Genomic DNA, 13,458 nt, shown 5'->3' on the forward strand with positions numbered 1-13,458 from the left:
TGCAAACACTTTTATTTAAGACCAAGCAAACTTCAAATCAAATAAAATTTCTCTTAGATTGTCAGACTTCAACATAGAAGAAAATTACAAAGAGAGCAGAGAGCAAGCAGCAAACACAACAAAAGTTTGTGTTTATGAGTCAGATATTAAATAGTGTGACTATTCATAGTCACAATAGTGTGACTTTAATTTCATTTAAGAAGATGTATTACCTACCCCCACAGCTCTTGATTCTATGCAGGAGATTTGTAACTGCACAGAACTAAATCTGACACTCTTAGACAACTTTTTCTGAGGGCAGAAGACAACATAAGGAGAGAACATTGCTCTCCTTTTTTCAGTATCAATCCTTACTCATACCTGGCAAAGTATGGACTAGTCATCATGTCTTTCTATCTAGACAAAGATTTTGACAAACATGAACAAGAGCATCTTGAAATTAATTAGGCCATCATGAATTCCCCTTAAGTTTCAGCAATAGAAGGCAAAATCTGTTAGCGGTACTTTACATGCACATAAAAAGCCAGGGAGAAAACACTTAAATGTTACTTTTACTCTCTTAAATATTCAGTCATGTACCCTCTGCAAATATCCAGTCTTCTGAATATCAGTCAGGCATCATTCAAGTGATTTTTCAGACCCACTACATGGCATTTAAGACCAGCACAAGTGACAGAATTGAACAGAAAAGGTGAAGTAAGGTCACTTTACCTGAAGGTTGTTTTCAGCAACCTGGAGACTTATTCTGACTTTGCCTACAATTTAAATTCTGACAGTACAAGGTGAGGAACTGGTGCTGCGATAGTATTAAAAGCAAAAATAGCTAATAAACCACTACCTTCACATTCTGGTGAATTCCAAACAGAACAAACTTGTCCCCATTTCAAAAGGAGAGAGATAAGTGTTGGGGGGGGAGAGGTGAGGGAAGAGAGGTTGGGGAACAGTCTACCAGCAATAGTTCCACTGCTCTCACCTGCACAGGAACTCAAAGGAGAGGTCTTGCAACACCAGCAATGAGGTGTGATGTTCTGTCACTGTGGAAATGGCTTTAAAGATTAGCCTTGGGGCTGGGCTCACACACACAAAACCAGCTCTCTGCTACACCAACATCTCATTACTGCTGCAATCTCTAGCTCCCCCCAGGTCAACAGAGCTCAGAGTGCAACACAGAGCAGCAGCTCCCCAGAGTTATTAAGCACCAGTAATAAAGAAATAAAGCAGACAGGCAAAGGATGTCTTATCCAGAATCTTTTGCCTGCAAAGACACAAATCTGAGTGTTGAATTACACTAAAGGGAGTGAAAGAGGCAAGCAAAACCCACAGCACTCTCTGAAAAAAATTTCATAAAGACCCACAGGAGAAGGAGGAACAGCAATTGCAGTGCAACTCTCCAAAGAACTGCAGTATTAACTTCTTGATTTATAATGTGCATCCTCTCTCCCCTAAATCCTTGCTGCAGAAAAAGCAGCCTTCAAAAAAAGGTTGTAACATACAGCAAAGTTCAAGAAAGGCTCTTTAAAAGGGAAGGCAAGATACACAGAACTAGGCAGCAAGGATTTTACATTTGCCTTGGTCACAGCCAACACAATTCAGACACAAGAGAAAGGAATGGTGGCTTTATTCAGAAGTTACTTTGAACTCCTGTCATTTGATTAGCACATGGCTACTGCAAAGCAATGAAATATGGAAGAGCCCCACCATCTAAAAAATGAAGCTGAAAATCAAAAAAAACCTCATGTATGTCAATGGTTTTACTTGTAAGTAACTACATAGGCCAAAGGCCCATCCACACCAAGGGGGTTGCCAAGTGAGTACTCCATCTGCAATAAATACCTCAAAAGTTGATATTATAAATGTAGTTCAAATTCCTGTCTTCTCTTTGGGGAAAAACAATCTCACATCTTATAATTTATTTAGTGTATCAAGTTATTTTTAGCAAGGACTTTTTAGATTACAGCATTCACAGAATACTTTGAGATGGAATGGACTCTAAAGATCATCTAGTTCTAAACTCCCTTCCTTTGGTGATATGGGAGGACACAAAATCTGTTGCACCCAAATTACTTTAGAATCTACTTTAAACTCACCCCAGACAGCAAGCAGATGGCTTGAAATTTACCCTACACCTTCAGAGAATACGCATTGCTTTGTGGAAACGCAGGTCCTGTCAGCACAAAAACAATCTCCGCTAGGCTGTTAATAAAGGAATGAATTCCAGTGGTACTCCAATAACTCAGCGGATGTTTAACAAATAAAACCAAGTGACAATCAAGGAAAACAATCACTAGGAGGGTGGTTTAGTGGACAAGAGGAAACCTGAGGAGTAGGATGACCAGGACTGAGAACAGATTTCCTGCAGTACCCCAAGACCTTGCTTCTACCTGCCTGTGTTGTGCCATTGGGCAGCATCCCACCTGGCTCCAAAGGGACTGGAGTGCCTGAGAGGCACAGCAAAGGAATAACAACCTGAGCACACGAGCAAGGCAAGAATCAATAACTCTGGCTCTCAGCAGAGCCACTTAGCCTTGAGGATATTGGTGCCATGACACCATTTCCAGGAAAAGCTGTTTGGGGCCAGCCCAAGCAATTCCACCCTGCAGAGCATGGGCTCTTAGCAAGCCAAGTGTGACATCCGAGCTGGCTGCGTGCAGCATCCGGTTCACGGATTTCATTTCCCATTCCTATGAGTTTGGGAATAAGGGTCTACAGTTGTGCAATCTAATTCCCAAATGACTCATTTTCATGCAATGAAACAGAAATGTTTTCTTCCAGGGCTTGGGGAGCCGCTGAGGAACACCAACACAACTGCTCACAGAATCAGGATTTAGTCAGATTAAATAGAAAATTCTTTTGCTCAATCTTCTTAGCACAGATCAGAGCTGCCTTAGACCAGGTCAGTTCCCCAGCCCAATTTATGTTGGGTCTGCTACTGAAATGCTATAATATGTAATTAAGAAAGGGCAGTGAGCATGGTAAAGATGAACCTGGCACCACCAAATGAACTGTTCACATAATGACAGTCACTTGACAGGTGACTGTTTGGCAGTCATAATCAGCCTACAGCATTGAATTCTGCCTTCATTTAAAACCATATAATACCACTGAAGACATTCAGGCCACATTTACATAAAAATCAGAGCAATCAAACTGTTTGCAGTTTGTTTCAACACACTTTGGCTACAAATGCTAACAGTTGGTTTCTGCTTCAGTTTGTGTCTGCTTCCCAAAAGGCTCCAGATTCCATGGCTGTTCCAGACCTCCCTTGAACATGCATCTGAAGGTTTGTACCCCATTAATCCACTCAGCATAAAAAACTAGAGATCAGGAGACACGATCCTGCACTCCCAAACTCTTCCTGGAGCATTAGGAACCATTCTGCAAACGGTTCTTCACAGTTATAAATAAATAACCAAACACCCAAACAGAAAGATGATGCATAACATTCAGTAGTAACCTGAGGCTTCCACTCCATGAAATTCCTCTCTTTTTTGTGGCCCTGACAATGCTGCCACAGCACTGCACAAAACAACTTACTTTTGGCACATCAATTGCCACCTCCCTCATGGCGCTGGGCCTGACATCCTTCATCCCCTGCAGGAAGTCATTGAAGGCAATCACCACTGACCCAGCCACGGCGGTGTCCCCCAGGCCGGGCCTCCTCCCCAGCGCTCTCCGCAGCGCGCACAAACCTGGAGAAACAAGCAAACATGGAAATAGGCAGGCTTCCTCCTGGTTCTCATCAGCACAGTGTTCCACACACAAACACACTGCGGCACTGGGAAGGAAATGATGCTCCAAAGTGTCTCAGTGCTGGGCCTGAACTACGTCAAAAAACATGCTAGACATTTCAGAAAAGAGAGCACAGAAAAGGGGATTTAACAACCACAGACAGAATATAAATTGTATCAGTTCCAACAGACAGAATGAAACAGCCTTGTTCCCCTTTTCCCAGAGACGCAACTCTCCACATGTCCATACATTGATGTGAACACACTTTTAAACCACAGAGGAAGCAGGACAATGAACATTCAAGGAGATGTTAAATCAGCTCACAAGAAATCCACAACCTCACCCACTTCTCTATTATCTGGACAGTATCTTCACAACTTTTTAAAAAAATCTGATGAGATTGCTTTAACTTCCATTGGAACCATATTTTCCTATATAATAAGATGCCAGACACCTGCATTTTTCTTGATATGGAACAAACACTCCCTGTGACACTCAATAGCTCTTTGTTCCCTTCAGCAATTACACTTTTCAAAAGCAGGCAGAGCTTTTACCCACTCTTTTGTTTGGACAAATCACTCACATACAGTATCTATAAATCTTGATACTAATTCCTAGTTCCCTCCTATAAATCAATCCCTCAGAAGCCACACAAGTCCCACCTACTCACACATCAATACATCAGTATTCCTCAGGCAGGGCCGAGAGGTACCATTGGCAGCTCCCAGGCATTCCCAAGAGAGCAACTGAAGCTCCTGTTGTGTAAAATGCCCAAAAGCAGGATTGCTTCCCCTCTATAATTATCCCTTTTAAGGCCTAATATAATTTAGAGTTTTATTGCTTCTGCTTCCAAACCTGTCCAGTGACTGAAAATGTTAAACTTTTTTTTTTTTGGTATATTATTACATGATGAATATAATTTTATGTGCAGGTACACACACATCCAGATATGCAGTATCTGTTGCCATGTGTTCCAAAACAAATGAAGCACTTCATACCACACCAGCTCACCTTGCATGACCATAAAAAGACAAACATTTGTTAAGTCTCTTCTATATTTAACCAAACAAAACATCAATTAGTGCTACATGAAAGGACAATAAAAGGGATAAGCCGTTTCTGAAAATAGACGTGGTTTTAACTTTCAGCAGATTGTTGTCTTTTTTTTTTCTGCAGAGGCACTGGTAGATGCAGACATGCAAAGTTTCTGACAATGACAGGAATTCTGCATTTCCTACAATATATACAACGTGTGAAGAGATCTAATAGGTCCCCTGTGAAGCAGTACAGCTGGTGTCTCTCCATAAAGTGCCAATTACGGCAGAGTGGGAGCACCTGCATCCAATACGCGGGCTCTTAATACAATAACAGAAAGGAAAAAAGTTTGTATTTCAGGTTTCCCCTTGCACAGAACATCCAAAACTAATAAGATAGATAAATAAAAACATTCCATGAGGCCAAGGAGAAAAATGAAAATCTGGTCACCAGAGGACAAGTATAAAATGTAACTGACTCATTTTAACAACTCAACTCAGGCAAATTTCTCACCCGCTTCTTTCTTCCTCCAAAGAAGTTCATTTTAAGCAAAAAAAAAAACAAAAAAACCGAAACAACTTAGATGAGACAACATAGATTCACCCCCCCAGATTTAAAATTTATGTCCAAACAAATAGCAAACTCAATATACTATTCCAGTGTCATTGCAGCTAAGACTTTGTGGGGTGGGAGCGGGCATTGAGGTCCAGTCTTCTACTTTCTTTCAGGGCAGTCAATTCACACAGGAATCTCAGTTTAAAAAATGCAAGTAAATAATATCACACAAAATTAAGGCATAGAGAAAGCAAGTAAAGGATAAAGATATCCACTCATTTCTATACCTACTCCACCAAGTACTCATTTGAGGCATTTTAAATGTCACAGTTATTTTTTTGCCCTGACATGAGTACCTCTTAAAACCAAGCACGTTTATTTTAAAAATTGAGAGAGAACACCAAATAAAAATGCCCAAGGAGACCGCGGCTCTTAAGGTTTGTTACAGCCAGTGCTACGAGGAGTACAAGTGAAATTTCAGTCCTCAGCAGTAGGTTTGAAAGGCAACAGCCTTGATCCAGAACAGGAATAAAGAGGTCACAGCTTTCCAAACAAAGCCGGAATTCATTTCAGCATGTGCACGCACACGCCGCTGCACAGGTCAGCATTTAATTGAAACAATGTTTTACATTAAAACAATAATAAAAAACAGATTGAAAAAGAAAGCATGATTCTTCCTGTTTCCTCCTGTTATCATAATCATTCTTTCCTGCACTTCAGATTGACCTCTAGCAAGAGGGGTGGGGGAGGGAGCCTCAGTAACAGGAGAAGGATACAGCCAGTGGCTTGCCAGAGGCAGGAAAACACATCCTTGTCTCGAGATGCTGAAAGATGGATTTAATGTAAGGAAATTCAGGGTAGGATGCAAACCCTGCTGCCAGAAGCAGTGCAGAGGCAAGAGATGGAATCCTACAGCAAAGCCATGTCCCCCACTACACAAGTTATAATGCAGATACAGACAGGAACACCTCAGGAAACATCAGGCACCCGGGTGTCTTCCACATGGGAATGTTTTGGGTTGACCATAATGTCATTGCTGTGCACTGGCTCTGAGCACAGCACTTGTTTCAGCTCTGCTCGCTGCTTTTCAGATGTTACTCCATTCTTCAGGGTTAATGAGTTCCAATAACCCCTTTGGCAGTGCCTGGGGGGGCTCGGAAGTGGGAGAGTGGGTTTTCCCTGTTTTACTCCAGTCCTGCATGAGGGGAGGAAGGACTGAAGTGCTGAAGGGTCAGTGGCACTTTACACAGGCACAAGATATCTATTTTGAGTAAAGGGATAGTGAACAACACCGATCCTCAGTGAATGGAAAACCCCGGTTTAAACAAAAAAAAATTAAATAAAATAAAAAGGAAAAGGGAAAAAAAAAAAAAAGAGCAGCATAATAAGGCATGCATGATTACAAACAATGGAAAATAAACAGTTTGTTCCAGCCCAGCAACTGTGTGCTCTACCTCACCAACTCATCCTGTCTGTCTAGAACAGAGGAAACCGAGTGGACAGAGGGGAAAAGCCCAGCAGAACGCCCTGTCCTGGTACACATGATCCTTCTTTGGTGCCAGGCTATGCACAAGGTCGACAGCATTGTCTGCCCGTAAGATTTTCTTGCTCATAGCTTGGCTAAGTTTTGGCACATTAGGTCACAATAACAAATATCTGAGCCTAAAAATAGATCCCACGACACTGCTATTATTTGTCAGAGTCTGTGTATAATTACACACCGCTGTAAATAATAGGAAGCAGCCACTCAGAATGGCCAACATATATACTTTAGGTTTCCAAAACAGAATATATACACAGCACTTGAGGAAATAAACTGAGCCCAACAACATGGTTAATCATGCATCTTTTACTGCCCATCAGCTACTCCTTCTGCAAATCCATCCTGTCTGGACTTACTCCACCAGAATCCCAACACCAGAATTTTTAAGCAGCTTCAAAGAAATTGTTATCTTCTTGTAGATTGTTTACAAGAGTAAATGTTTCTTCTTTCTCTGCTGATCTGGCATTTCCCTCCCAAATTCTTCTGGCCAAACCCAGCTGACACACACCATTTCTCCCTGTCAGATCACACGTGATCCTCTACCACATGGCTGGCAGTGGAGTGCTCAAGAGAGGGGCACGGATGGGTAAGACCCCAGCTTTCTTATGGCACTGAAGGGGGCATCCTCCTCTACTTCCAGATCTTTACATACCACACTTCAAAATTTAACAGCTTTATGCATAGAAAAAGCATTTCATATAACTTAAAGTCAGTTTAAATATGTATTTTAAACTTTTTTTTTAGTTTAACTCGTACATAAAACTGCATTAGGGAAAAAAAGTCAGAAAGCAAAAACCTTGACTTTTTGCTCTCAAAACCATATTCTGCAATCTGTCTTTAGCTGCCAGAGCTATATGGGAAAAATCCCTGAAGAACTTTCATGCACTGGTTGCTCAGGAAAGATAATGCCCTTAAATCCCTTGTAACCATAACATTGCAAATTCACTGGGCTAACCTGAGCACTAACCTAGTGCAGGGATTATATCCAGGATTTATAGCCCTTCCTGAAGAGCCCTGACATTTGCTGGAACATGTCTGTGGAGCTGCTGAGAGGTGTGACAGGGGAGGGCAAGGAAGGAAGGAAGGAAGGAAGGAGGAACTGCATTTTCAGAACTTCTTTCGTAGAGGAAACGCTTTAGTCACAGCTCAGGTACACACACACGTCATTTATCCCGACACTGTGACAACAGAGGGAAACAAGGAATACCAGACTGCCTGTTCCTAGCCTGCTCCCACACATAAATGTACCTAAGGGTGGTCACACGTGTGTGAGGAGAAAAATAAGCACTGCCAGGCTACCAGAACAGCAAGGGCAGAAAGACAATAAGCAACAGCTCATGGCTAACTGCCCAGTCTAATTGTAATTAGGAATGTTGGCAAGGGATGCAGCTAAAAATTAAAGTCAGGAGACTCATGAAAACTTTGCCTGAAAATGTTTAAGTGGTATCCCCCAATAGTAACCAATCATTCCACACACAAATGCCTACTAACTGCATTGCCACACATGAATAACATCATTTCTTTCATACCACTCAAGCTGCAGAAGCAAGAACATGGTGACATCTGCCAAGAAGGTTCATTTAAAATATTAGTTACAGCTTTTGATCAACTCTTCTGAAAAAATAATCCCCATTTCCTGCTTATATAAATATCAGGAGGCAGAATGGGATGTGCTTTAAACAGATTATTAAGTACTCAAGCCACAACTGTGTGCATGAAGTCAGCAATCCCATCATCCAATTAGCTGCAGATTTTGGATAAACACACACTTAAAATTAGTTATGATGAAAACCAAAAGTTCACATGCCCTGACTGCAGTGAGTGCAATGTTCCTTGTGCAAAACCAAAAAACAAGTACCATTACAAAACAAACAAAAAAAAAAAAAAGCAAAGATTTTCTTTAAGAAAAAAGATTTTCTTGAAGAAAAAACTCCAAAAACCACCCCAGCGTGCACCGGCATTGCTGTAGATGTAGCCAGTTCTGCAGAAAAGCCATCATTCCAAGCTGCTGCTGGAAGAAACAATCCCAAAATCCACATTACAGAGGCCAAAAAAGCCACATTGTTTTGCCATGTGTGTGTGCAAGCAAGGGCCCATTTGCTCCTAACCTGCTCAGGCAATTGCATTGGTTTAGAAACACCCTCTGCTTCAGGGACCCGAGTTAAACACCACAGAACACAGCACCAACTTCACACTCTTAACACTGAACATGGGCATTGGATTTTCTTGCTTTCCTTACACCATAAAGTAGAGTGATGGAACACAGTGCCAGAAAACTCAGTTGTCCCAGTCCAAAAATTCATTTATATCTTGACTTTTATATTATGTCTGTGCTTTTCAGTGCATTTCAAAATCCAACATGCTGCCCTTTCTGCAAAAAATTTCATAACACTTTTTTCTAATATTGACCATCTGACTAGATATGTTATTAATATTCCCCAAACTCCCACATTTTCTTCATGACCTTTTCACAAAAAGGCAAGCAGCCTTTCCCACCTCATTTTGAATGTCACATGGGAACCAGTACTCAGTTAGACAATGCAATAGCAGATTTTTTGCAACAGCACAGCTTCAATATTTGTCCCTGCTACTAATAAATAAATAACAACACAGACATGGTATTTTCAGTCACTTTCCATAAGGGAATAAAATAATTATAGCATGTCAAACAGATTTGAAAGGGGAAGCACTGCAACTGCAGTCAGTTAATTAGAAAGCAAACCAAAAATCACCCTGCAAAACAAACAATCCCATTGCCTCGGTCATCGACTGCCTCTGTCAAAATCTGCATTTTCAACAGCATCTCAAGCCCACATTCCTACATCTAGCAGCACAATCCAAGGGAAATATCTGATTATTGATTATTAATTCTTACTTTTAACGCAAGTGGTCTGCAGAGAATCTTTTTTTGGGGGGTAGAAGATACAGCGGGAAGTTCCTCAGCTCCAACAAAAAGCTAAGTACAGTATGCTCCTAAATAAATACTAAATCACACCTTTACAGATCTAATATCCACATAAAATCATTATGGATTAAACAGCATAAAGCCTCTCCACGCTGTGTTATTCACCAGAATGCAGGGATAATTAAATGGGCAAATGAACAGCACAGCCAAGATCTCCAAACAACAGGACTCAAAGTTATGAGCACAAGACTCTCAATTGTTGACCAACAATTGACTCTGTTGACCATTATCACATGCCTGTCCAAGTGGCTTCACAGATTCAGCAGAGTAATGCTGATTCATACTGGTCAAACATGCATCTCACCCTCTTATTTCTCTAAGATTATTTTGGAACAGACAGCTCAAGCCAGCAAACCATTCTAATCCTAATGGCTAAGCAGGGTGATACCTTTTTTAGGCAATTAAAAAAACTTCTGATGCAAAACAAAGTCACCAGTGCCTCTTTCACAGAAGTCTCCAAGTCCCAGTGGTTGCAGCATCCTTACTGGAAGTAAATCAATGTTCTTGCCAGAGTGACCACTATTTAAACAGAGCCATTTGTTCTTCCTCTCCTCATGATGCTATCTTATCACAGCCCAAGTGTTTTATATCAGCACACTGAAATGATGTGTAATGAACAAGGATGTTCAAGATAAATTCTGAGAATCACAAAGCAAATACTTCCTTTCTCTGTAAACAATATGACTGAACCCACTCCTTGAAGAAATCAAGCTATATTTATATTCACCCTCTTGAAATGCTACAGGCAGCCATAGAAGGATAAGTTTATAATAAATTGCTATATTTGGAAACCTTTGTTGCTAAGCATCTTCTAACATTCAGTACAGTTTATACCATTCATGTCCCTGCTACATAATTAACATTTCATATGTTTTGTTTTTTTTTTTTAAAAAAAGAAGTACAGTGCTTATCTTCACCAATAAATTAAAACCATTATAGTTTTTTAGGTAATTAATAAAAGAACACGTGGCAAATTAAATAAAGGAAAAGCAACAAGATCTCAAGGTCATACAAACACTGATATTATATGCCAGGATATGGCAGTCTATCTTCTACATACTCCTCTGCTTGAAAACGATTCAGAGGGCAGCTGTCCACACTAAAAACCAGCCTACGAAATAATTTCGGATACAGTAGACCTCTCCCAACCTGAAGAACATGACTTTCTCAGCTACACACATAAATCAGCCCTTTTCTTGTCAAGAATTCTGTGTGTGAATCCCTTGGATGGTACTCAAGTCCTCAGGAGTCTGCCAAGAGGAGCCCAGTACAAGCTGATGTCCCCAGGATGTGGCCCAGTGCCCAGCATGGAATCTGCAGGTTTATCACATTTGGCTGTTATCTTCTATGGAAATCTCAAGGATCTTGCTAGGCAGTAGAGAATCACAGCAAATCTTCATTTCTCCAGTGTAGCCATGACAGATATTGTGTTGAAAGCGAAGGGAGACCACCCATCCTTGTTGATCAGCATCGAACTCCAATTTATTGATCTCACTCACACACTTTTATAGTGGTGTTAATTAAGCTCATGCATATTGCAAAATCCGAGCTCATCATAGGTCACAGATTACACACTAACCCCTCCTTTTATTTTCAATACCTGTGGTTTGTTATTGAATCCAAGATTTATTTTCTCACCCTGTTATGAAAGTTCTCAAGGCCTCCATGTTATTGAAGACAGGCTTCAGAACTTAGCTGTTTACAGAAACAGGCTGTGAGAATTTGCTCCTCACAGCTGCCTTTTAAGCCATTTCTGAGCAAAATTCTCCCACAATATTGTAACCTGGACATGTAGATATCCTATAAAAATCAGCTTTATGGTTTCGTTTTTGTGAGAGGCTAGAACTGTATCTTCAGTTTATCTTCTTTATAAAAATAAAACCACTCTTGGTTGATTATTAGAAGCATCTCCATATAAAGGTGTCATGAGTTTTGGTCACAACAGCCTGTTTGGGAAAGTCCAGATCACACTGCACAGACTCTCCAAGTACATCACACCAGAATTCTGCACACACCATAGTCACAGGGGCCTAGAAACGTTCAACACAAAATGGACATTACAGGCCCCCAAAACTTCTTCAAAATTCCCATGAAAATGCAGAGTTGCTGAACAGAACATGCAACTTGACTGTCTGACCCCAGCAGTACCACTAAGCAAATCTTGCACTGGAGAACAAACAACTTCTGCCAAAAAAACCAGTTGGAATATGTTTAATTCTACAATGCTTATTTACTTTCCATTAACAAATGATCTTCAGAATTATATAGAAGGCAAACATCAAAGCTTTTATAATGAAGTATCTTGGGAAACCTGACTAGAGATGTAAAAGCCCTACAAATACTACATTTACCATGTTACTAATTACTGCTCTCTTGGTTTATATAAGCAGTATATACACAATATATGTGTTAAAAAAACGGAGTTGAAGTAGAAAGATAAGGAAAGATGAGTCCTCTGGAAAATGATCTAACCTTTGTATTAAGAATATAAACATATTTAGCTTGCAACCTTGCAGTCGTTCCAGCCCCAAACCTAAGGATATAAATGGGGTATGCAGGACTCGAGAGTCTCCCTCAGACCACAAGAGAAATACAATCAGCAAGCAACAATAATCCTGTGCCAAAAACTGAGCATGTATTCCTGAGTTCTGAACTCCTTTTTCTAAGCTAGTTTCCACATTTCCCCTGTACTTAGATATACATCAAGTCTGAATGGAGCACAAATAACCTTAACATTTGTGAAAGAATTCTTAACTCGGATGTTGTCTCGATGCTAAGAATTTCAGAAATGTGCATTAGATGTCCTACCTACATGTTTATACCATGTTTTATGATGTAATATACATATATATGAAATGTTATGTTCAATTCTAAGGCCTACATCACCAAAAAAGTTATTGACAAACTGGAGGCAGTTCAGAGAAAAATCAACACAATTTCTCGGAAGGCAGGAAGGACTTATTTATGAGGAAAGATTAAAAGAGCTAAATATTTATAGTTTGGCTCAGTAATGAATGAGGAGGTAGGGGACATGAGAACAGCCTAGAGATATCTGAAGGGTGTAAACACTAAGGAGGGAGAGCAAACGTGTTATACAAGGATGTAAATAGAAATAATGGGATAAAACTAAACAAGGGAAGCTTAGGCTGAATATCAGAGAGCATTCCTGGACAGCAAGCTAGCTTGGCCCACAGCAGAGTTTCTGAAGTGAAGCAATAGGAGCCCATGCATCTTGGAACAACACAAAAAACTAGACAAAACACTGGAAAATTTGCCATTTGAAGGAATCGTCCTCTGCTGAGGAGAAACAGTATATTATAAAAGTATTTGCTAAGCTTAACTCCAGTGAAAGCAGTAATGTTTTACAAGGTGTTGAAAATGTAATATAAAAAACAGATAAAGAGCATACCTGGAAAAAAAAAAAAAGGAAAAAAATTCTCCAACTAAGAACAATCCTTAATGATGAGCAACCTCAATTCAGGTTATGTAACAACTCGACTGACTCATGCTTGTGCAACTTCTTGAGGAGGAAGACTTCACGTGGGCTGCAAGGAGTTAAGGGCGCTGGTCTGTGTTTCCCCAGCAGAGGTCACCCCACCGTAACAAACGCCAGGGCGATCCCACAGCACGG

General features: G+C 40.5%; 1 protein-coding gene across 1 annotated transcript in view; it reads right to left on the reverse strand.

Annotated features, from left to right (window-relative positions):
- Positions 1-13,458, reverse strand: part of SPATA5 (spermatogenesis associated 5) — a 161,566-nt gene that overhangs the window by 137,392 nt on the left and 10,716 nt on the right. Inside the window, 1 exon segment of the mRNA XM_054283792.1 lies at positions 3,535-3,689. Coding sequence (XP_054139767.1) covers positions 3,535-3,689 — 155 coding nt within the window.

The sequence above is a fragment of the Melozone crissalis genome, unplaced genomic scaffold, assembly GCF_028551555.1.
Source record: "Melozone crissalis strain CALT ecotype California unplaced genomic scaffold, PUWL_Pcris_2 ptg000039l_1, whole genome shotgun sequence".
Lineage (NCBI taxonomy): Eukaryota > Metazoa > Chordata > Aves > Passeriformes > Passerellidae > Melozone > Melozone crissalis.